The sequence below is a fragment of the Ranitomeya variabilis genome, chromosome 2 (genome assembly GCF_051348905.1).
Source record: "Ranitomeya variabilis isolate aRanVar5 chromosome 2, aRanVar5.hap1, whole genome shotgun sequence".
NCBI classification, from domain to species: Eukaryota; Metazoa; Chordata; class Amphibia; order Anura; family Dendrobatidae; genus Ranitomeya; species Ranitomeya variabilis.
In genome coordinates this window covers 48,949,898-48,976,165 of record NC_135233.1, presented here as the reverse complement: position 1 = coordinate 48,976,165, position 26,268 = coordinate 48,949,898, and the positions used below count along the sequence as shown (strand labels likewise).

At 43.6% G+C, this 26,268-nt stretch overlaps 1 protein-coding gene across 1 annotated transcript in view; it reads right to left on the bottom strand.

The window, feature by feature from the left end:
• Positions 1–1,485: 1,485 nt before the first annotated feature.
• PLEKHH2 (pleckstrin homology, MyTH4 and FERM domain containing H2) overlaps positions 1,486–26,268 on the bottom strand; it is a 220,612-nt gene continuing 195,829 nt past the window's right edge. The window contains exons 25-30 of the mRNA XM_077282384.1: positions 25,402–25,543; positions 22,464–22,597; positions 8,325–8,454; positions 6,408–6,494; positions 3,496–3,630; positions 1,486–1,715 (exon numbers count right to left, since the gene is read on the bottom strand). Coding sequence (XP_077138499.1) covers positions 1,533–1,715; positions 3,496–3,630; positions 6,408–6,494; positions 8,325–8,454; positions 22,464–22,597; positions 25,402–25,543 — 811 coding nt within the window. The 3' untranslated portion in view covers positions 1,486–1,532. The remainder of the gene's footprint in view (positions 1,716–3,495; positions 3,631–6,407; positions 6,495–8,324; positions 8,455–22,463; positions 22,598–25,401; positions 25,544–26,268) is intronic.

Sequence of the window (26,268 nt, the reverse complement as noted above, 5' to 3'; positions counted from 1 at the left end):
TTCCATGTTATTTATGACCTCAAAGTATCGAAGGAGGAGGACACTTAGGTAAAGCAATAGGCACAGGATATTGGTAAGAGATGACCTCCATGGCTTAAAGGGGTTGTATAGTGCAGCTTGCTTCCCCATTGCAGTGCCTATGAGGTTACAACTCCACATGCCGATTTTGCACAGGTCTCGGAAGGTAAGTGGGATCGTAATGTCATTCGCACTGCACATCTCCAATAAAGAAGAAGTGAGAGTCACCGGACAACCTCTTGAAGGAGTGGCAAAGTCTGAAGGTGCTTGTAGAACCTTTTATAGCTCTTTGGTAGACATGTTCTTTATGACCTATGAATACACACACACAAAGGTAAGTAAGCCGCTACTAGACACCTCTAGAGTTGACTTGTCACCATGAGAACAAAAGAATCGGGTGTTGAAATTCCTTTTCCCAACATCATCTACTAGCAGAGAGTCTGGAGGTTCCTATACCCATTAGATAGTCAGTCAATCCAAACGAAATTGGTGGCCCACTTTGTGCTAATGAGTATATGCACCTCAACTTCTATCAGGAGCACAGAGCTCCCCAGCCTCCTAGCTCTCTGGGGGCAGTGTGCTCCCGAAGACTGACAGTTTGGGTTGGCTACATGGTTGAGCTTCCTAAGTCGCTAGTAGAGTGAGTTTTGGCTCTGGAGCATTGGTAGAACAGAATGGATCTGGCCAGCATCAGAGCAGCACTTACAAGCTCTATAGCACAGCTCTTCCCCTAGGAGACCTGCACTAGCTGACAGACTGCAGAAGTGGCTGCTAACCTAGCCAATGAGCCGCAAACTGTACAATTTAAAATCACTCTATTCTTGAGAACGTGGAGGATTTTTAATATGGAGTATATCCCAAAGTTGCCTAGTTTTGCGATCACGTTGCAATTTTACCCATTTGCGATGATGGCAAAACAGATTTGAGGTGGCAGACAGCTTCAAGCTCCTGACATATAAATCCAGTTTTGAGATTTACCCATTTTTAGTAAAACCAAGCAGAGCCCCAACGCATTGGAGAATGACCGGCCCCTCTTCGATGACCAAACTTTATGTAGGCTTTGAATATTGGTTGATGTATATACACATGGGCAGAGAAATGATGCCACAGCATTCAATGTCCCCTTTCTAAGTGTGTCTAGGAATGTATGCAGTATAGCTCCTAGATCCGTGTAACCCTTGTATTAACAGGACTGATCTTATTAGTATGAGTGGTTGTATCAGGAGATGTCCTCTCCATCATTAACCAGTCTGGAATGCACAGTTCTGCCAACGTCAACGATCATTGAAATATTACCCAATCATTCTTCCCACCCACAGCACTGAGAGAGCAGTAACGGAGGTGTAGACCTTCTCTCTGCCTCTCCTACAATGGTACCATGAAGAAAGAACCACTGTTGTAAGCTGTGTGATGCCACCTTTCGGCCGGATGATTTTTAGGACCGCGTGTCTATATACATCACTTGGCTCTTAGAAGCGTCAATAATATTATTTATCTGATTAATCTCATCTCCACTATAATAAAGTAGGCCCTTTGGTGGGTCGGTTGTTTGACAAGAGCAGCTGGCTTCCCATTTGCTTGTTTTTCGATTCTTCTTGGGCGGAGAGAAGGGCCGGTGCAGAGAGGTGGTGGGCGACCACTTTTTGCTGTTGGGCTGTGTTTATATAACTGGCAATCAGCAAAGTTATCTCCAAAATCTAAAAAAGAAAAAAAAGTTAAAACATTAAAAACATATTCTCGAGCATGATTTATAAAATTAAATATGTTCAAGTCCATGGTGTGCATTACATTTCATTTTTCAAAACATTTGTTCCTTCCTTGTGTCGTGTGGAAGGGAATGCCTAACAGGAGTCATAAAATGTGCCATGCCATGGGATGGCATAAAGAAGGGCGTCTCCCATATGCAGTACTTGCAAGATACTTTCTTTTGCTCAGCAAGAGAGTTAATTTGCATAATTTTGTCCCATGGTGCACTGTCTATAAGAATCCATACTTAGCTGGTCTCTTTAAGGATAACCAGTAATTCTCCCATATAACATACTTAGTAAATTGCATATAGTGTCATATATGCCTTGTTCGGGGCAAAGCCAGAGACCTTAAAATGAACGTGTTATTCACCTGTCTCAGCTCCAGGGCCCGGCCCTGCTGCCTTCTCCTAACACCACCACCCTTTGCTGTAGCCACGCGAGGTGTTTCAAGTTGCCCGACAAACTGTGACTTCATCACCCTAGTGTGATTGTCTGAATATTCAGAGAGCTTTGTGTTCAGCTACCATGTCCTTTGGAGTTTGTCTTCCCATCCATTTCTCTCATCATTTCTTCAGCAAACTCCTGTTAGTTTCTCTACTATCTACATTTACTTCCTGGTTCAGACCTGCTGATTAACCCTTCGTCTGCTGTAGATTAGTGATACCACTGCGGCAGTAAAATACAAAACAAAAAAAACAACACCATTTTAAAGCTCGGCACTATTTAAATATATTTTCTGATGTTTATCAGTATAGAATTTTAGAATTTTTGAACCTATTTAGAAAAAAAATAAATTTTGTCTGGTGGTCAATAATGTGTATTGTCACTCCATTTAAAGGCTATAATCCGTGACTGATGCAGCCAAATCCAAACAAGGGACTGAAAAATCCTATTCTTGCGATCAGTATATGTCCAAGGAGTAGGATTTCCATGTAATCAGCTACTTATCATCTCTGGTCCCCTTCACATGTCCATATAATGCCAGTGCCATCAGTGTTTTGGATCAATGTGTCATCAGTGTGCAATCAGTATGTCATCCACGTGCCATCCGTTTTTTTTCCGGTATGAGAATCGAATCACACTATGATCACACTCTGATCAATCTCTGATCAGAGTGTGATTGGCATAATCGACCCAATTCTCTCAGATGAGACAATTCATGGTCGTGTGCCTAATACGTGGACAGATGAGTTGAAATTTTGGTTTAAGTGTTTTAATGTATGGTTGATACCACTCTACTAAGCAGGTCTAGATTTTTAACACAGGTAGTCAGTCCAGGCCTGTCTAGTTCAAGTACAAAAGTTAATAAAAATAATATAAGCGCCGTCCCCGCGTTCCTGTCCATTGCCCTGCTCGCAGAAAATATTGGTCGGGTTCCATTCTCCCTGTTATCTTTAATAGTAGCAATCTAAGCTTCTCGGCAAAAAAAAAAAAAAAGCTTCTATCGTTTCCGTCGCAGCATTTTATTTGTGTGAGCAAAATTTGGAACCTGGCGAGAAGACCACTAGACGAACAAAAGAGAGAGCATTTTGTAATTACCTCGCCCGGTCTTATAGTTCATAATTGCTTTTTTTCCCCTCTCCAAGCCTCCAGCTAAGATAATAAACATGGCTTTGTTTAAACCGCAGGTGCTTAATTCATGCTTTTTATATCCTAGCATATAAGAGTACTTTATTTATAAAAGCCTACCTCCGAGCGGCTGGCGTGTATTTCAAGCTAATGTACCTACCTTTACTTTTGCCATAGCAAACAGAAGTTTTTCGGTTGACTTGTCCTTTGTCTGCGTGTTAACTACCAGCATAAAGTCATCACGGTAACCTCCGAAGGTCATTAGACTCCTGTGTACGTAGGTGAGCAGCAACCTCTTAAGGAACAGAAGAGTGGGAGGAAGAAGAAAAGATGGCAAAACATTATTTGTATTTCCAATTCAACAACGACTGTGATGAAAGACTCCGACAAAAGCCATGCATTTACCTAATAAAAGGCTCTACTCCTGCCATTAGTAGGAGGTTTTTGTTTTTTTTTACCCCCAAAAGGGACATATAAGCATCACGTCTGGAGCACATTTGTTTTCAGAAAGCCTGACAGGTTTGTAATAAATCCATAAATAAGCAATTTAGCATTTTACTAAAACACCTACAGGAAAAAGAAAAGCCAGATCCCCTTGTGACTGGAGTTTAGAATAATTCCAGTGAACACATGGACAAATTAAATATACCGTATAACCATACTTGCCCAACTCTCCTTGAATATCTAGGAGACTCCTGGATAAAGGGGAGACCTCTCGGACTCTCAAAGGAGTTGGCAAATCTCTCCACTGCCCACCAAATTTTCCTAAAACCTTAAAAGCAGAGCTTCTGAAAGGTTTCTTCCATGGAGGGGGAAATGGAAGAGGCGTAATTATGGGATATAACGTTTGACGACACTCTTTACATGCCGCGTCCTTCTGGAAGGGTTTGCCTAAACTTTTGGCAAGTATGAGTAAGGCTGGAGCTACATGGTGATGTGTCTCGTGACAGCAATGACACAAGACTATTTCAAAGCAGTCATTTTGCTCTGAAAAAATGTTTCAAATTGCAGATAAGTAGAACCAACGTCGCAAGTGACTGGCGTTGAAACCTATGGTACGTTTCTTGTGACTTGTGCCATAAAATCCAACACATCTGGAAACATTCGTGACTCTATATCGCAGTCGCAGGAAATCACAGGTCGCAATGGGACATTATGGGAAATTGTTAAATGTGATATCACAATGTGACAATGCTAGTTCAGTGTTGCGCAACACATGTCGTTGTGTATGCCCAACCTAAGGCTGGGGCTGCATGGCAAATATGGCCAAAACACAGGTCGCATTGGCCAAGGTTCACTGGGTGTTGCTGCTAATCCCACAGTGCAATACAATCCCAGTGCCATACAAGTGATTGGGGTCGCATCCCAAGAGTACTCTGACCACGACAAGCAAGTCGCAAAAAATCCAACCAGGTACAATTATTTTGTGACTTGCTTGTTGCAGTACTTTGGGCGGCATTGCAACCCCAATCACTTGAGGTATAGCAGCAATTTTCATTGCGCAAATTTGTCGCTGCTAAATTTACTGATTTACTGTGTAACCTTATCCTTCAAGTCCAGAAATCTGGCATCATTTAGAAAACCAAAGTGCCAGATCAGAAATGGAAATTATTTTATGTGGTTTTATGAGTTTTTTGCTTTTTATTTAGCGTATTTTTTTCTGCTTGTTTCTCTTCTTGTTCCTGCATCATCCAGAAATATACACTCACCGGCCACTTTATTAGGTACACCATGCTAGTAACGGGTTGGACCCCTTTTGCCTTCAGAACTGCCTCAATTCTTCGTGGCATAGATTCAACAAGGTGCTGGAAGCATTCCTCAGAGATTTTGGTCCATATTGACATGATGGCATCACACAGTTGCCGCAGATTTGTCGGCTGCACATCCCAAAGATGCTCCATACAAGGCAGGATGGATCCATGCTTTCATGTTGTTTACGCCAAATTCTGACCCTACCATCCGAATGTCGCAGCAGAAATCGAGACTCATCAGACCAAGCAACGTTTTTCCAATCTTCTACTGTCCAATTTCGATGAGCTTGTGCAAATTGTAGCCTCAGTTTCCTGTTCTTAGCTGAAAGGAGTGGTACCCGGTGTGGTCTTCTGCTGCTGTAGCCCATCTGCCTCAAAGTTCGACGCACTGTGCGTTCAGAGATGCTCTTAGGCCTACCTTGGTTGTAACAGGTGGCGATTTGAGTCACTGTTGCCTTTCTATCAGCTCGAACCAGTCTGCCCATTCTCCTCTGACCTCTGGCATCAACAAGGCATTTCCGCCCACAGAACTGCCGCTCACTGGATTTTTTTTCTTTTTCGGGCCATTCTCTGTAAACCCTAGAGATGGTTGTGCGTGAAAATCCCAGTAGATCAGCAGTTTCTGAAATACTCAGACCAGCCCTTCTGGCACCAACAACCATGCCACGTTCAAAGGCACTCAAATCACCTTTCTTCCCCATACTGATGCTCGGTTTGAACTGCAGGAGATTGTCTTGACCATGTCTACATGCCTAAATGCACTGAGTTGCCGCCATGTGATTGGCTGATTAGAAATTAAGTGTTAACAAGAAGTTGGACAGGTGTACCTAATAAAGTGGCCAGTGAGTGTATATAACATGCATAGAAAAACCACAGTTGTACATTTTTTAATGGCAAAATAAGGTGCCTATTGAAGCCTGTGGGGGAAAAAATGCAAAAACACAAAAAGCAATTGACATGCTTCAGGTTTTTACAGCTACACGGTAGCTCAATTTACACTGGCAGACAAAAACACAAGGAGACAAATTTGGTGTTTCCAGATGTTTTTGGCCGATTTTGAAAAACTCATAAAAGTACTCCCTGGAGTAATTTTATGTTCATATTTTTTTGGATGCAAATAGTTGCACCATATAGCAAAGTATAAAGTGGAAATAAAAATAGAAAAACAGATCAAAGACAAAAATAAAGAGTTGTTTTGATTTTGAACAAAATTCATGAATGACGTGACACTTTGAAGGATTGCATTCAAAAACGCCAACAAATACCACAACACTTTTACGCACTATATATTGAGAAAACTTGACCATAAATGGAATCTTACCATGGTGGCATATTCTAGAACACTTATACCATCTTCATGTACAGCCAGCCAGACAAGCGAACCATCAAAGGGTGTCGGAGACACAGGCTGGAAGTAGACAAACAAAAATCATATCATAGCATATTAATCTAAATAGATCTGTCGGCATATTTCCCAATGCAAACTTGATACATTATTAAAGAGATCTCTTAGACCTTGTGAGGCTGATGTACTCACTGTGAAAATACATGTTAGGCCATGTGCACACATTGAGTATTTGGTGAGTTTTTTACTAGTGATGAGCGAGTATACTCGTTGCTCGGGTTTTCCCCAGGCACGCTTGGGTGATCTCCAAGTATTTGTGAGTGCTCGGAGATTTAGTTTTTGTTGACACAGCTGCATGATTTACGGCTGCTAGCCAGCCTGAGTACATGTGGGGGTTGCCTGGTTGCTAGCGAATCCCCACATGTAATCAAGCTGTCTAGTAGCCTCAAATCATGTAGCTGCGGCAAGGAAAACTAAATCTCCAAGCAGTCACAAATACTCTGGAAAACCCGAGCAACGAGTATACTCGCTCATCACTATTTTTTACCCCTGTATTTGTAAGCCAAAAACAGGAGTGGAACGGACAGAGCAAAAGCATAATAGAAACATTTGCACCCCTTCTGCATTTATCACCCACTCCTGGTTTTGGCTTCCAAATACTGGGGTAAAAAACTCACCAAATACTGAATGTGTGCATTTGGCCTTAGGGTATGTGCACCCGGAGTCTTTTGAAAAGTGTTTTGGAGCAAGTCAGCTCCAAAAAAAATGCCTGAAATACTCTCCTCAGCAAACAAATTTGCTGTTTTGCTTTGATGTTCAGTCTTTTTGACCATGTTTCTTCCGCTTCAGGTTTTCGAAAAAAACAAAACTGCTGTCACAAAGAGTGTATAATACTTCTTGAAAGCGGATTCTGATGGAAAACTCTCCAAACAAGGCACTGAAGCGGTTTCCACTACAAGGTTATGGGCCTTTACAACATCTTTTAGACTTCAGTAGAGCTGCCGAGTTTTCCCAGGTATAACCACTTAAGGAAAATGTCAGCCCTCACTTTTCTCAAGCTGTTTTGCCGGCTCTTTTCCGTCGTTCTTGTCTGCATCTTTTACTCTATTCTGTGAAGTTTAAAGAGTAAGCAACTTTTGAGCAAAAGTTACCCAAAAAATGAGTATGTCACTTCTTTTGACCCCTTTTCAAACCTGAAGCACCGAAAAAAAGAGACCTAAGACAGACCATGCGCACAGCACTGCCATTTTGACATTCCTGTGTATTATGTTTATTTTATGGGATACTTTTTGTGTGGAATACATCTAATAAAAATGTGGTGTGCACAAAGCATCAGAATGGCTTTATAATTTTTTTTTCTTTGCTTGAAATTAAGACAAATTTTGAACGCCATGTGGCTACTTTTGGTTATGTGGTTTGTGTGATTTGTCTGCAACTTTCTATCACATATCTATTTTAACTCTTTAAAAAAAACACCAAATAACAAGCAGAGTCGAACGGAACATACATTGAGGTCTGCTGTAGGATGCCAAAGACACATGTGCCTTGGGAACAAAAATCCAACAGGTTTGGATTTTTGGCAAACTACTCGAAATTGTGATTTTCATGTTGTGCTGCAGAAATCGACATGTCGTCCTTGCCTAACATGTAAATGTCTAGCAGGGAAAGACACAGCAGAGGACCCCTGTGCAAGTCATTATTCTCCCCACCAGTAATTGTAAGCCATGGATTTCATTAGCTCATTTAGCTCATTCAATAAGAGCAATCCTGACTCTGGCGGTGTTCTGGAAAAGCAGCAGAATAAAACTATGAAGTGAATTTATTAAATAAATACTTTGAATAAATGTTTTCATCCATTTTGAATAATTATACATGAAATATTGTATTTCTTACTTTTGCTGGAAAAAGAGTAGCGCCAAAGAACGTCCACTTTCTTGCAACTGTAAGGTATATTCGCACGCAGTCAGAAGTGCTGTGACCCCGGAGAGCCATCCATCTTGTTGCCAGTCGTTGGTGAAGCTGTCTGGAATAAAATGTTAAGAAATATAAATTTATGCCTAATATCTGGGAGTGTAGCAGTCATGGGTGACATGAGCCCATCCTTGAGCACCACTGACCATGGCCAAACATGAAACCGTTTAGTCGTCTCTACTATTCATAAGCAGTGAACTATGATTTGTGAGAATATCTAAGGGTTTGTTCACGTCATGTTGTGGCCATATGTTCATGACCGCATTTGGGCTTCCATCTGAACTGGTGAGGTACAGCCTCCAAACGCCGAGTCCGGGTGGGCACACTGGCTTGGTGCAGCAAGCAGGTAAGACACACGGGAAGCAATGACTAGAAGCACTGAAGACCGCAAGCAGACAGGACACCGGAAAGCAGATATAGAGCAGGTACGAAAAGTACTGGAAGCCAAAGGCTGTCAGGGCACAGGAAAACTAAGAGTCTTAACAACAAGACACAGGTGTGTGTCTTGGTGGTGTCACAGGATACTGCAACAGAGTGGGGCGAGAAGATCGCAGTGTCCGGTTTCATGAACTCCTGCACTGGTTAGCCATACTTCATCATCCTATGGAACAGTGCAGTTTTTTTTATTGCTGGCAGTGGAAGGGTTAATCTGTTCAGCTCCTGGAGCTGCCAGTGTTAGTTCTTACTGCCTGGTTTGGAGTTGGAGGTATAGTTCGTGGTTGGAGTTGGCATTTGGAGATTTGTTTAGAAGACTGTTGCTTGGAGTTTTGTTTGTGTGCACATCCTCACCCTCTCCTATTTGTTTTCTCCTTTCTTTTACTCCACTGTGTTCAACTCTGTTGTTTGGAGAGTAAATTTTGTATGATTGTTATTTTCTTATATCCCTGCCATCTTCCCTTATTTGTTGGGTTAGTGTTATCTTACACACTTCAGCTTCCCACCTCCCTGGTTGGGGGGAGGGAACGGATAAGGGTTGATATAGGAGCATGGCAAGACACGAGAACCCGACATCTCCACCTTCATGAGAAAGCCGGTGGACAGAGATAGACTAGGGTGCCCATAGTTCTAAGGACCTGGTAAGTGCCCAGAGTCCCAAGGCATTGCATGACGGGTGGGCCTTATATAGGCATAAACAGACGATCGATCAGATGGGAGCACAACGAGCCACTTGAACAGCCTGACATAAAGCACAACAGAGTTCAGTGGACCAAGATGAAAAGAGCAGAGCTCAGACAGGTGTGTAAAGAACTGGTTATCATATTCGCACTTTCCCCCTGATAGAGTCCCAATGGAGCCATTCACTATAATGAGGCAGATGGAGTCACTTTGTGCTTCATCTGACCTCCATTCTGGTGATGTCAATGAACACGAAATCTGTTATGACCTGGTGGTTAAGGAGCAACATGGGATGAGCTCTGAGGAGATGGTATCTTTACTGACCGCAGTTCCTGAACCTAACACAACACTAGAAGTAGCCGTGGAATGTTCCTGTCACTCCCTAGACATCTCGTCACAGCCGGAGAACTGACTACCCCTAAAGATGGAAACAGGAAAGCTATCTTGCCTCAGAGAAAATTCCCAAAGGACAGACAGCCCCCCACAAATATGGACTGTGAGTAGAGAGGGAAATGACATACACAGAATGAAAACAGGATTTAGCAAAGGAGGCCACTTCTAACTAGATAGACAGAATAGAAAAGGATACTGTGCGGTCAGTATTAAAAGCTAAAAAATCCATCACAGAGTTTACAAAAAATCTCCACACCTGACTAACGGTGTGGAGGGCAAATCTGCTTCCCCAGAGCTTCCAGCTTAACTGAATATTGAATACTGACAAGCTGGACTAGAGCAAACATAAAATGAGCTGAATGATTAAGTCCACAGCAAGAGGACAAAAAATGAACATGCAAGGACTTATCTTTGCTGAACAGGACCGACTATCAAGGAAATCCAAGGAGAGATCTGAATCCAACCAAGAAACATTGATAGCTGGCACTGGCTGAAGATCAGAGCCAGGCTAAATAGCAGAGCAGGAGAGACGATCAGTGGAAGCAGCTGCTAAGCTAAATCCAAGGAGCAGCAGTTCCACTTAAAACCACCGGAGGGAGCCCAAGGGCAGAATTCACAAAAGTGCCATTTGCAACCACCGGAGGGAGCCCAAGAACGGAATTCACAACAGTACCCCCCCCTTGAGGAGGGGTCACCGAACCCTCACCAGAGCCCCCAGGCCGATCAGGACGAGCCAAGTGAAAGGCACGAACCAAATCGGCGGCATGGACATCGGAGGCAACAACCCAAGAATTATCCTCCTGGCCATAACCCTTCCACTTGACAAGATACTGAAGTCTCCGCCTCGAAAAACGAGAATCCAAAATCTTCTCCACCACATATTCCAACTCCCCCTCAACCAACACCGGGGCAGGAGGATCAACAGAGGGAACAACGGGCACCACATATCTCCGCAACAAAGATCTATGGAAAACATTATGGATGGCAAAAGAGGCAGGAAGGGCCAAACGAAAAGATACCGGATTGATAATCTCAGAAATCTTATAGGGACCAATAAAGCGAGGCTTGAACTTAGGGGAAGAAACCTTCATAGGAACATGACTAGAAGATAACCAAACTAAATCCCCAACACGAAGCCGGGGACCAACACACCGACGGCGGTTAGCAAAACGTTGAGCCTTTTCCTGAGACAACGTCAAATTGTCCACCACATGAGTCCAAATGTGCTGTAACCTGTCCACCACAGAATCCACACCAGGACAATCAGAAGGCTCAACCTGCCCTGAAGAAAAACGAGGTTGAAAACCAAAATTACAAAAAAAAGGCGAAACCAAAGTAGCCAAACTAGCCCGATTATTAAGGGCAAACTCGGCCAACGGCAAGAAAGCCACCCAATCATCCTGATCAGCAGACACAAAGCATCTCAAATAGGTTTCCAAGGTCTGATTAGTTCGCTCAGTTTGGCCATTTGTCTGAGGATGAAACGCCGAAGAAAAAGACAAATCAATGCCCATCCTAGCAGAAAAGGACCGCCAAAACCTAGAAACAAACTGAGAACCTCTGTCAGACACAATATTCTCCGGAATGCCATGCAAACGAACCACATGTTGAAAAAACGATGGAACCAAATCAGAGGAGGAAGGCAATTTAGGCAAAGGTACCAAATGGACCATCTTAGAAAACCGGTCACAAACCACCCAGATAACAGACATCTTCTGGGAAACAGGAAGATCCGAAATAAAATCCATGGAAATATGCGTCCAGGGCCTCTCAGGGACCGGCAAAGGCAAAAGCAACCCACTAGCGCGGGAACAGCAAGGCTTGGCCCGGGCACAAGTCCCACAGGACTGCACAAAAGAACGCACATTGTTGTGAACTGTATTTCTTGGCTCCCTCTTGTGATCACTAGCGGTATGACACTTGGATTGTCTTTCTCCAGGTTGGTACCCACCTGGTTCGTTAGGCCTTGGGTGTTCCTATTTAGACTTCCTGGAAACTCAGTCTAGTGCCTGGAATCGATGTAGTCAGTCTATGTCTGTTTGCTCCTGACTCCTGGTCTCCTGCTTTTTGCAAGATAAGCGAAGTCCTGCTTTCTTATTTTTGTTTATTCGCATTGCTGCTATTTTGTTCCAGCCTGTTACAATGTGATTCCTGATTTTTGCTGGAAGCTCTAGGGGGCTGATATTCTCCCCCCACACCGTTAGTCGGTGCGGGGGTTCTTGGATATTCAGCATGGATATTTTTGTAGGGTTTTTGCTGACCGCATAAGTTCTCTTCCTATTTTCTGCTATTAATTAGTGGGCCTCTCTTTGCTAAATCTAGTTCATACTTACGTTTGTCTTTTCTTCTTACCTCACCGTTATTATTTGTGGGGGCTTGTATCATAACTTTGGGGTTCTTTCTCTTGAGGCAAGCGAGGTCTTATTTTCTCTGAAAGGGTTAGTTAGTTCTCCGGCTGGTGCGAGACATCTAGAATCAACGTAGGTACGTTCCCTGGCTACTTCTAGTTGTTGCGCTAGGATCAGATATACGGTCAGCCAAGTTACCACCTCCCTATGAGCTGGTTTTTGTGTTTGCGGACTTAGCTGGAACTTCTGAGATCCTCTACCACTAGGATCATAACAGCACATCCTGTGACAAGGAAGGCCACCAAAAGGACCTAGCAACCAAATCTCTGGTACCAAAAATCCCAGGATGACCAGCCAACACCGAACAATGAACCTCACAGATTACCTTACTAGTCCATATATCAGGAACAAACAGTTTCCCCACTGGACAGCGGTCAGGTTTATCAGCCTGAAATTCCTGAAGCACCCGCCGTAAATCAGGGGAGATGGCAGAAAGAATCACCCCCTCCTTGAGAATACCAACCGGCTCAAGGACTCCTGGAGAATCAGGCAAAAAACTCCTAGAGAGGGCATCAGCCTTAACATTCTTAGATCCCGGAAGATACGAGACCACAAAATCAAAACGGGAGAAAAACAGGGACCATCGAGCCTGTCTAGGATTCAACCGCTTGGCAGACTCGAGGTAAATCAAATTATTATGGTCGGTCAAGACCACAATGCGGTGCTTGGCTCCCTCAAGCCAATGTCGCCACTCCTCAAATGCCCACTTCATAGCCAACAACTCCCGATTGCCGACATCATAATTACGCTCCGCAGGCGAAAACTTTCTGGAGAAGAAGGCACACGGTTTCATCAGAGAACCATCAGAACTTCTCTGAGATAAAACGGCCCCTGCCCCAATCTCAGAAGCGTCCACCTCAACCTGAAAAGGAAGAGAAACATCCGGCTGACGCAACACAGGGGCAGAAGTAAATCGACATTTAAGCTCCTGAAAGGCCTCAACAGCCGCAGAGGACCAATTCATCACATCAGCGCCTTTCTTGGTCAAATCGGTCAGGGGCTTAACCACACTGGAAAAGTTGGCAATGAAACGGCGATAAAAATTAGCAAAGCCCAAAAATTTCTGAAGGCTCTTCACAGAAGTGGGTTGAATCCAATCATGAATGGCTTGGACCTTAACAGGATCCATTTCTATAGCCGAGGGAGAAAAAATAAAACCCAAAAAAGAAACCTTCTGAACTCCAAATAGGCATTTAGACCCCTTCACAAATAAAGTGTTAGCACGAAGGATCTGAAATACTATCCTGACCTGTTTCACATGAGACTCCCAATCGTCGGAAAAAATCAAGATATCATCCAAATATACAATCATGAATTTATCAAGATAATTCCGGAAGATATCATGCATGAAGGACTGAAAGACAGATGGGGCATTAGAGAGCCTGAATGGCATCACAAGGTATTCAAAATGGCCTTCGGGCGTATTAAATGCAGTTTTCCATTCGTCACCCTGTTTAATACGAACAAGATTATACGCCCCTCGAATGTCAATCTTAGTAAACCAACTAGCCCCCTTAATCCGAGCAAACAAATCAGAAAGCAAAGGTAAAGGGTATTGGAATTTGACCGTGATCTTATTAAGAAGGCGATAATCAATACAGGGTCTCAAGGAGCCATCCTTCTTGGCAACAAAGAAGAATCCCGCTCCCAACGGTGACGAAGAGGGCCGAATATGTCCCTTCTCCAAAGACTCCTTAATATAACTCCGCATGGCGGCATGCTCTGGCACAGACAGATTGAAAAGTCGGCCCTTAGGGAACTTACAGCCAGGAATCAAGTTAATAGCACAATCACAGTCCCTATGAGGAGGAAGGGAACTGGACTTGGGCTCATCAAATACATCCTGGAAATCCGACAAAAACTCAGGAACTTCAGAAGAGGGGGGAGAGGAGATTGACATCAAAGGAACGTCACTATGTACCCCTTGACAACCCCAACTAGTCACAGACATGGATTTCCAATCCAGCACTGGATTATGTACCTGTAACCATGGAAAACCCAGTACAACCACATCATGCAAATTATGCAACACCAGAAAACGACAATCTTCCTGATGTGCTGGAGCCATGCACATGGTCAGCTGAGTCCAGTACTGAGGTTTATTCTTGGCTAATGGTGTCGCATCAATGCCCCTTAAGGGTATAGGGCTCTGCAAAGGCTGTAAGGAAAAACCACAGCGTCTGGCGAACTCTAAGTCCATTAAATTCAGGGCAGCGCCTGAATCCACAAATGCCATGACAGAAAAGGACGATAATGAGCAAATCAGGGTAACAGACAAGAGAAATTTAGGCTGCACAGTACTAATGGTAACAGACCTAGCGACCCTCTTAGTACGCTTAGGGCAATCAGAAATAGCATGAGCAGAATCACCACAGTAAAAACACAGCCTATTCTGACGTCTGAATTACTGCTGTTCTGCTCTAGTCCAAATCCTATCACATTGCATAGGCTCAGGACTCTACTCAGAGGACACTGCCATATGGTGCGCAACCTTGCGCTCGCGCAGGCGCCGATCAATCTGAATGGCTAGAGACATAGATTCGTTCAAAACAACAGGCGTGGGGAACCCCACCATAACATCTTTAAGGGCTTCAGAAAGACCCTTTCTGAAAATTGCAGCCAGAGCATCTTCATTCCATTTAGTGAGCACAGACCATTTTCTAAATTTCTGGCAGTATAATTCTGCCGCTTCCTGACCCTGACACAGGGTCAACAAGGTTCTTTCTGCCTGATCCACAGAATTAGGTTCATCATACAGTAATCCGAGCGCTTGAAAAAATGCGTCTACATTAAGTAATGCCGGATCCCCTGACTCAAGGGAGATTGCCCAATCCTGAGGGTCTCCACGCAGCAGAGAGATGACAATTTTCACCTGCTGAATGGGGTCACCAGAGGAACGGGGTCTCAAAGCAAAAAACAATCTGCAGTTATTTTTAAAGTTCAAGAACTTAGATCTATCCCCAAAAACAAATCAGGAGTAGGAATTCTAGGCTCCAAAACCGGAGTCTGAACAACATAATCTTGGATACTCTGTACCCTTGCAGCAAGTTGATCCACACGAGAGAACAAACCCTGAACATCCATGTCAGCGCCAAAATCCTGAACCACCCAGAGATTAAGGGGAAAAAAAAGACAAAACAGGCTGCAGAGAAAAAAAAATGGCTCAGAACTTTTTTTTTCCCTCTTTTGAGATGCATTCAATACATTGTGGGCCAGCTGTACTGTTATGACCTGGTGGTTAAGGAGCAACATGGGACGAGCTCTGAGGAGATGGTATCTTTACTGACCGCAGTTCCTGAACCTAACACAACACTAGAAGTAGCCGTGGAATGTTCCTGTCACTCCCTAGACATCTCGTCACAGCCAGAGAACTGACTACCCCTAAAGATGGAAACAGGAAAGCTATCTTGCCTCAGAGAAAATTCCCAAAGGACAGACAGCCCTCCACAAATATGGACTGTGAGTGGAGAGGGAAATGACATACACAGAATGAAAACAGGATTTAGCAAAGGAGGCCACTTCTAACTAGATAGACAGGATAGAAAAGGATACTGTGCGGTCAGTATTAAAAGCTAAAAAATCCATCACAGAGTTTACAAAAAATCTCCACACCTGACTAACGGTGTGGAGGGCAAATCTGCTTCCCCAGAGCTTCCAGCTTAACTGAATATTGAATACTGACAAGCTGGACTAGAGCAAACATAAAATGAGCTGAATGATTAAGTCCACAGCAAGAGGACAAAAAATGAACATGCAAGGACTTATCTTTGCTGAACAGGACCGACTATCAAGTAAATCCAAGGAGAGATCTGAATCCAACCAAGAAACATTGACAGCTGGCACTGGCTGAAGATCAGAGCCAGGCTAAATAGCAGAGCAGGAGAGATGATCAGTGGAAGCAGCTGCTAAGCTAAATCCAAGGAGCAGCAGTTCCACTTAAAACCACCGGAGGGAGCCCAAGAACGGAATTCACAACAGAAATCCATAGACTATAAAGCTTTTGTGCATGCCAAAAAAAGGCCAGAAAGAGCACAACGTGAATCCGTCTGCTTCATTATAGTTAATGGCTCCATTGGGGACACGTCCGCATCCCTGTCATGATCTCCATGGCTAGAGAACATAGCATAAGCCTATATAGGAACAAGCTCTTGGAAGATGGGAACTGTACTGACCATGAACTAAACCTACCGCACAACTAGAAGTAGCATGTCCTACTTTTTATCCCTATATGCCCAGCGCCGGCCGGAGAACTAAATAATGCTAGCAGAGGGAAATATAAGACCTGGCTCACCTCTAGAGAAATGCCCAAAAAGGAGACAGAGGCCCCCCACATATATTGGCGGTGATTTTAGATGAAATAACAAACACAGCAGGAAAATAGTTTTAGCAAATTTGAGGTCCGCTTTCTAGATAGCAGAAGACAGAAAGAACACTTTCATGGTCAGCAGAAAACCCTAACAAAACACCATCCAGAAATTACTTTAGGACTCTGGCATTAACTCATAATACCAGAGTGGCAATTCCTGATCAACAAGAGCTTTCCAGACACAGTAACGAAACTGCAGCTGTGAACTGGAACCAAAAAGCAAAAACAAACATGGACGAAAGTCCAACTTATCTAGTAGATGTCTGGGAGCAGGAACAAGCACAGAGAGGCTTCTGATAACATTGTTGACCGGCAAGCAACTAACAGAGAAGCCAGGTTATATAGCGACACCCAGATCTGATGAGAACAGGTGAACAGGAAAGATGATGACACAAGTTCAATTCCACCAGTGGCCACCGGGGGAGCCCAAAATCCAAATTCACAACAGTACCCCCCCCTCAAGGAGGGGGCACCGAACCCTCACCAGAACCACCAGGGCGATCAGGATGGGCCCTATGAAAGGCACGAACCAGATCGGAGGCATGAACATCAGATGCAGTGACCCAAGAATTATCCTCCTGGCCGTATCCCTTCCACTTGACCAGATACTGGAGTCTCCGTCTGGAAACACGGGAGTCTAGGATTTTCTCCACAACGTACTCCAACTCACCCTCAACCAACACCGGAGCAGGAGGCTCAACGGAAGGCACAACAGGTACCTCATACCTGCGCAATAACGACCGATGAAAAACGTTATGAATGGAAAAGGATGCAGGGAGGTCTAAACGGAAGGAAACAGGGTTAAGAATCTCCAATATTTTATACGGACCGATGAACCGAGGCTTAAACTTAGGAGAAGAGACCCTCATAGGGACAAAACGAGAAGACAACCACACCAAATCTCCAACACAAAGCCGAGGACCAACACGACGGTAACGGTTGGCAAAAAGCTGAGTCTTCTCCTGGGACAACTTCAAATTGTCCATCACCTGCCCCCAAATATGATGCAATCTCTCCACCACCGCATCCACTCCAGGACAATCCGAGGACTCCACCTGACCGGAGGAAAATCGAGGATGGAACCCCGAATTACAGAAAAACGGGGACACCAAGGTGGCAGAGCTGGCCCGATTATTGAGGGCGAACTCCGCCAATGGCAAAAAAGCAACCCAATCATCCTGGTCAGCAGACACAAAACACCTCAGATATGTCTCCAGGGTCTGATTAGTCCGCTCGGTCTGGCCATTAGTCTGAGGGTGAAAAGCAGACGAAAAAGACAAATCTATGCCCATCCTAGCACAGAATGCCCGCCAAAATCTAGACACAAATTGGGTTCCTCTGTCAGAAACGATATTCTCAGGAATACCATGCAAACGAACAACATTTTGAAAAAACAGGGGAACCAACTCGGAAGAAGAAGGCAATTTGGGCAGGGGAACCAAATGGACCATCTTAGAAAAACGGTCACACACCACCCAGATGACAGACATTTTCTGGGAAACAGGCAGATCTGAAATAAAATCCATCGAGATGTGCGTCCAAGGCCTCTTAGGAATAGGCAAGGGCAACAATAATCCACTAGCCCGAGAACAACAAGGCTTGGCCCGAGCACAAACGTCACAAGACTGCACAAAGCCTCGCACATCTCGTGACAGGGAAGGCCACCAGAAGGATCTTGCCACCAAATCCCTGGTACCGAAAATTCCAGGATGACCTGCCAATGCAGAAGAATGCACCTCAGAGATGACTCTACTGGTCCAATCATCAGGAACAAACAGCCTATCAGGCGGACAACGATCCGGTCTATCCGCCTGAAACTCCTGCAAGGCCCGCCGCAGGTCTGGAGAAACGGCTGACAAAATAACTCCATCCTTAAGGATACCTGTGGGCTCAGAGTTGCCGGGTGAATCAGGCTCAAAACTCCTAGAAAGGGCATCCGCCTTAACATTCTTAGAACCCGGTAGGTATGACACCACAAAATTAAACCGAGAAAAAAATAATGACCAGCGCGCCTGTCTAGGATTCAGGCGCCTGGCGGTCTCAAGATAAATCAAATTTTTGTGGTCAGTCAATACCACCACCTGATGTCTGGACCCCTCAAGCCAATGGCGCCACTCCTCAAACGCCCACTTCATGGCCAAAAGCTCCCGATTCCCAACATCATAATTCCGCTCAGCGGGCGAAAATTTACGGGAAAAGAAGGCACAAGGCCTCATCACGGAGCAGTCAGAACTTTTCTGCGACAACACTGCCCCAGCTCCGATCTCAGAAGCGTCGACCTCAACCTGAAAAGGAAGAGCCACATCAGGCTGACGCAACACAGGGGCAGAAGAAAAACGGCGCTTAAGCTCCTGAAAAGCCTCCACAGCATCAGGGGACCAATTAGCAACATCAGCACCCTGTCTAGTCAAATCGGTCAATGGCTTAACGACATCCGAAAAACCAGCAATAAATCGACGATAAAAGTTGGCAAAGCCCAAAAATTTCTGAAGACTTTTAAGAGAAGAGGGCTGCGTCCAATCACAAATAGCTTGAACCTTGACAGGATCCATCTCAATGGAAGAGGGAGAAAAAATATATCCCAAAAAGGAAATTCTCTGAACCCCAAAAACGCACTTAGAACCCTTGACACACAGAGAATTAGACCGCAAAACCTGAAAAACCCTCTTGACTTGCTGGACATGAGAGTCCCAGTCATCCGAAAAAATCAGAATATCATCCAGATACACTATCATAAATTTATCCAAAAAATCGCGGAAAATATCATGCATAAAGGACTGGAAGACTGAAGGGGCATTAGAAAGACCAAAAGGCATCACCAAATACTCAAAGTGGCCCTCGGGCGTATTAAATGCGGTTTTCCACTCATCCCCCTGCCTGATCCGCACCAAATTATACGCCCCACGGAGATCAATCTTAGAGAACCACTTGGCCCCCTTTATGCGAGCAAACAAATCAGTCAGCAACGGCAATGGGTATTGATATTTAACCGTGATTTTATTCAAAAGCCGATAATCAATACATGGTCTCAAAGAGCCGTCTTTCTTTGACACAAAGAAAAAGCCGGCTCCTAAGGGAGATGACGATGGACGAATATGTCCCTTTTCCAAGGACTCCTTTATATATTCTCGCATAGCAGCATGTTCAGGCACAGACAGATTAAATAAACGACCCTTTGGGTATTTACTACCCGGAATTAAATCTATAGCACAATCGCACTCACGGTGCGGAGGTAGTGAACCCAGCTTGGGTTCTTCAAAGACGTCACGATAATCAGACACGAACTCAGGGATTTCAGAGGGAATAGATGATGAAATGGAAACCAAAGGTACGTCCCCATAAGTCCCCTTACATCCCCAGCTCAACACAGACATAGCTCTCCAGTCAAGGACTGGGTTGTGAGACTGCAGCCATGGCAATCCTAGCACCAAATCATCATGTAGATTATACAGCACCAGAAAACGAATAATCTCCTGGTGATCCGGATTAATACGCATAGTTACTTGTGTCCAGTATTGTGGTTTATTATTAGCCAATGGGGTGGAGTCAATCCCCTTCAGAGGAATAAGAGTCTCCAAAGGCTCTAAATCATACCCACAACGATTGGCAAAGGACCAATCCATAAGACTCAAAGCGGCGCCAGAGTCGATATAGGCGTCCGTGGTAATAGATGACAAAGAGCAAATCAGGGTCACAGACAAAATAAACTTAGACTGTAAAGTGCCAATGGAAACAGACTTATCAAGCTTTTTAGTACGCTTAGAGCATGCTGATATAACATGAGTAGAATCCCCACAATAGAAACACAACCCATTTTTCCGTCTAAAATTCTGCCGCTCGCTTCTGGACAGAATTCTATCACACTGCATACTTTCTGGCGTCTTCTCAGTGGACACCGCCAGATGGTGCACTGGTTTGCGCTCCCGCAGACGCCTATCGATCTGAATAGCCATTGTCATGGACTCATTCAGACCCGCAGGCACAGGGAACCCCACCATAACATCCTTAATGGCATCAGAGAGACCCTCTCTGAAAGTAGCCGCCAAGGCACACTCATTCCACTGAGTAAGCACAGACCATTTACGGAATCTCTGGCAGTAAATTTCAGCTTCATCTTGCCCCTGAGATAGGGACATCAAAGTTTTTTCTGCCTGAAGTTCCAAATGAGGTTCGTCATAAAGCAACCCCAAGGCCAGAAAAAACGCATCTACATTGCGCAACGCAGGATCCCCTGGTGCCAATGAAAAAGCCCAGTCTTGAGGGTCGCCACGGAGCAGAGAAATCACAATCCGAACCTGCTGTGCAGGGTCCCCGGCAGAACGAGATTTCAGGGACAAAAATAACTTGCAATTATTTCTAAAATTCTGAAAACCAGATCTATTCCCCGAGAAAAATTCCGGCAGAGGAATTCTCGGTTCAGATACCGGAGCATGAACAACAAAATCTTGCAAATTTTGTACTTTCGTGGTGAGATTATTCAAACCTGCAGTTACACTCTGAAGATCCATAATAAACAGGTGAACACAGAGCCATTCAAAGATTAGAAGGAGAGAGAAAAAAAAAAAAGACTGCAGCATAGACAGACTAGCAAATGATCCAATTAAGAGCACAAAAAAAAAAAAAAAAAAAACTCTCAGCAGACTTCTTATTTCACTCCTTTCTCAGCCAAGGAATTAACCCTTTAGTAGGCCGGTCAAACTGTCATGATCTCCATGGCTAGAGAACATAGCATAAGCCTATATAGGAACAAGCTCTTGGAAGATGGGAACTGTACTGACCATGAACTAAACCTACCGCACAACTAGAAGTAGCATGTCCTACTTTTTATCCCTATATGCCCAGCGCCGGCCGGAGAACTAAATAATGCTAGCAGAGGGAAATATAAGACCTGGCTCACCTCTAGAGAAATGCCCAAAAAGGAGACAGAGGCCCCCCACATATATTGGCGGTGATTTTAGATGAAATAACAAACACAGCAGGAAAATAGTTTTAGCAAATTTGAGGTCCGCTTTCTAGATAGCAGAAGACAGAAAGAACACTTTCATGGTCAGCAGAAAACCCTAACAAAACACCATCCAGAAATTACTTTAGGACTCTGGCATTAACTCATAATACCAGAGTGGCAATTCCTGATCAACAAGAGCTTTCCAGACACAGTAACGAAACTGCAGCTGTGAACTGGAACCAAAAAGCAAAAACAAACATGGACGAAAGTCCAACTTATCTAGTAGATGTCTGGGAGCAGGAACAAGCACAGAGAGGCTTCTGATAACATTGTTGACCGGCAAGCAACTAACAGAGAAGCCAGGTTATATAGCGACACCCAGATCTGATGAGAACAGGTGAACAGGAAAGATGATGACACAAGTTCAATTCCACCAGTGGCCACCGGGGGAGCCCAAAATCCAAATTCACAACACATCCCCTTTTTTTCAGGGTTACAAACAGAATCACCACAATAGTCACAAAATGTGGCTCAAACGTGATGTGAACATTCTCTAAGAATAATATAAATCATAATGAGATTATAAATGGAACATCCCAGTATGTGCGGATTCACGCTCTTCAAAGAGCTTGATATCTTTCTCCATGAAGAGGCCGGGAACATCTACCAGGAATAGGGTCTAACTTGGATTTCAATAGGTGGAAGATACTCAAACAGACAGATAAAAGGAAAGACAATCCAAAATGATTCTCGATAAGTGCTACTTGAACAAATTGACTCTATTGATGGAACATCTTATGTTCCCTTGTAGACTATAAAGTTGTAGTACCTACCGTAACTGCTCCTCTGTGCAGTCCGCTCTGTACCTTTTTGGATAAAATTTTTCCAGTGTTTGCCTTAATGCCTGGTTGGACTTTAATTGACTAGCTGTTGCCTGGAGAGGTCGTTCAAAGTCTCCACTTTCCACCTGTAGAAACCCAAAAAGAGCGAATCAAGAAATGCAAGCATATGTCCATCACATACTAGAGGACACTACTGGAAAGTGATCCTGTTAATCGCCACACTGTGGTGTACATCAAGTGGTGTGACTCCAATAACATGGAGCTGATTGCAAATCAGAAGATGCTGGTGGCATCTGGTCCCAAGACATGGATGACTGAATTATGAAGGAGCACCCTCTTGGCTGTGGTCAATCCTTTTACTGTAATGGACCAGGTGGCGATTTTAACTTTAGAAAGGTTGCCCATGATTGTCGCCAACTTCAGCTACTTTTTCCAAGGCTACAATGATTTTTTTTATGTTTTGAGGAGAGAACTATGCTCAGTATTAAGGAATAGGCTGGTAAATCCCACTGAATGGCCTAATCATGTACTGTTCAAGGATATGACAATACATTCACCCTGAAGATGAACTCCTGGAGAGCTAGGAGCATAGTTGAGGAGCAGGCAAGATATCTGCGCTGAGGTTAGGGTGAAAGTGGGTACACCATCAAACCATACAGTTTTGGGCAGATAAATCTTGTCCTGGGTGAAGGAAATCCTAACAGCATCTCTGAAAGGACAATGCTGCGGTTAATATCATGTAAGGAGCCAAGTGTATTCTGCCTTTTTGACACTTTTTGTACTTTGGTAGTTTTGAGAACTGTCTACAAAAGTAACATGGGAAACAAATTGTAAAACAGATCTAATATGATCTACTACCATATTTGCCACAACATACTAGACCACATGTAGATGAGCCATGAGAAGTGTCTAACATGGTTGCTGAGATACTCCAAGGGCTGGCATAAAGGTGCCGAAACTCCTTCCTTTTCTCCATATACATGCACGTTCGGTGCGGCTGAGCGTGCATGTGTTCTCAATGGGGAGAGTGAGTAAGGCGCTGCTTTATGAATATGAATGTACAACAAGAAACAATTCAATTACAATTCATCATGTATCCTTCAATGTCCATGATCTGGGTTGCTGGAGAGATGGGAGGCCTCCATACACATTAGATGGACAGTTACGGCTACTGAATTCGTCCCCTTTAAGGTGTACGGGACCCTTAAAGAGGCTGCTCAGAGCTTTGAAATATATGATGTATCCATAGGATGGGTCAACAATATCATATCAGTGATATATAACAACTCGCACCTCTGGCCAATCAGTTATTTGCAGCTCTCACGGGAGCCAGAAGTAAACATCGCATGGGGCCAGAACAGCTCAGCGCCACTCAATGTGCAGTGGCCTTTGTTAGGTACTGCAGCTCATCTGGGAGATAATAGAAGTGCAGTCCAGCCCTCAAACAAATCTTATAAAAGCATTCTTCTTTATTCAATTAATCCACAGGAAGGATATGATAGAAAAAAAAAGATTAAAATCTAAGAAAACCAACGCGTTTCAAATGGATAGGCCACACTTACTCATGGTTCAATACATTAACAAAAATGATTTCTCAATCCTTTTATAAAGCAATCTAAATATGGGAAGGTTAGAAAAAAAGTAGGAAGGGCTGTAAGTGCCTGTCCACCCTAACGTAAAACACAATCCTTATTTAAAGGACTACATACTGATGAGAGGCCAAAATATGTAAGGCTTCATTCAGACGTCAGTTTTTATCACGAACGAAAAAAAACTGTCCCGTTATTATGATCAGACTTTGGTCAGAGTTTGGTCCAAGTATCATCAGTTTTTCCCATACGTGGAGAAAAAAAAACGTTCTCCATCTTCTCCTTTCTGACAGTCTGTAAAAATTGAACCGCACCTGGATATCATCTAATTTTTTCATGGACCCCCAGAGCTGCATTGCCGATGTTGATTTGACCCTCGGATAAAAATTTGGACATGTCTTTGTGATTTTCCGCAGACCTCTCAGTCCACGAGAAAGTCACGGACATGCAAATGGCCCCATAGACCGTCACTGGTACGAGTGCTGTCCGTGATACCATGGAAATCGGACATGTGAATGAGGTCTAATACAAACAAGAATGCTTTCAGGATGAATTCTCAGAATCAAATATTAAATAGTAGAATACAATATTCCTTAAATATTAGAAGGACGGAAGAGGAGAATCTAAGAATGAGTATCATCTGAGCTGTAGTCACCTAGCGTCATGTTCTGGCGCCATATACCGTGGGACCTGCACACAACTGATCGGTGGGGTTGTGAGTATCGGACCCCCACCGAGGTGATTTTGATGAGCTATTGTAAGGATAGGTCATCAATATCTTATCCTTGAACAACCCCTTTAATAAGGGAAAAGCAGAGATAATGGTGAATCCGAGAATCTTTCAACTAATCTGTTATCTAAATCCCTATTAAGTAATTATTTTTTGCTTTCCTATGAGATGTGCGTTCATTTATTTAGTTTCTTACTGCAAAACATTACTTTATAGCAGATCCTCCGAGAAAAAAAAGTCACTTTCCGTAGCTTATGTAAGAACCCACACTGGTTTGAGTCTCTTTCTTCTAAAGTCACTTTGCTGCCATTATTCCATACATTAGGCACATTACCGCACACGTAGACCCATTAGAACAATACGCTAATAATACCTTGGCTTTTTACATCTGTTATCCACCTGCAATAGACTGGAAAAAAAAAAAAAAAGCAAAAAAGACTAAGATATGGAGGGACGGTTAATCCACCTCGGGAAGCCATCTTTACATCGGGACGTCAAATTGTATAATTAGTGGTTAACGGTGTTCCGCACATTAGCGGCTGCTTCATTAAAAGTAATTGCTTTGGAAATTGCATTAAAAGGTATACGTCGCTGATTTCTCAGAGGTTACCTGGGCAAGCAGGGCCGCCAGCTCTAGCGCCAGCTCCTTATTTACTGGAAAGATGCCATTAACGATTTTATCATTCGTCTGGTACATTAGCAGCAGTTTCTCTCTCTCGGTCTCCCCTCGCACCTGCACGGCGAAACTCAGCCTGTAATGAAGAAGAAGAAAGTTACAACTCGCTATACTTCCAACTCCATTCTATAGAAATAATGGAACATATTAAACATATTTATTACTTTAATACATATATTTGGGGCTAAAAATAATTTTCGCAATTGGGTTTTCTTAAAAAATTTTCATTGTTTTGCTTTTCCAGGATCTTTGTTTTCCTGCACCATCAACTTTGATGTGGTCTGCGGCCATAAATCAGCGGAGAAGAGCTCAGAAAAGACAGCTAGAAGCGTTACATACTCCCCTATCAGACTGTCATAGCGCGCTCACTGATGGATTCTCCATTAACCCCTTCCCCCTTTTCCGTTTTTTGTTCCCTTTCTTCCCAGAGCCATAGCTGTTTTTTATTTATTTCCGTCGATATAGCCGTATGAGGGTTTTTTTTTTTGCAGGACAAATTTTAATTTTGAATGACACCATTGATTTTACCATATAAGGTACTGGAAAATGGGGAAAAAAAAAAAACTACATTGAAACTGCAAAAAAAAAAAGTGTAATTCCACAGTTGGTTTTTTAAATATTTTTTATTTTACGTTCACTAAATGATAAAACTGACCTGGCAATATGATTCCCCAGGTCAGTACGAGTACGCAGAAACCAAACATGTATAGATTCTTTATTTAAGTGGTGAATAAAATCCTAAATTTAGCTTATGTCACCATTTTCTGAGACCCTTAGTTTCTTCATTTTTCAGGATCTGGG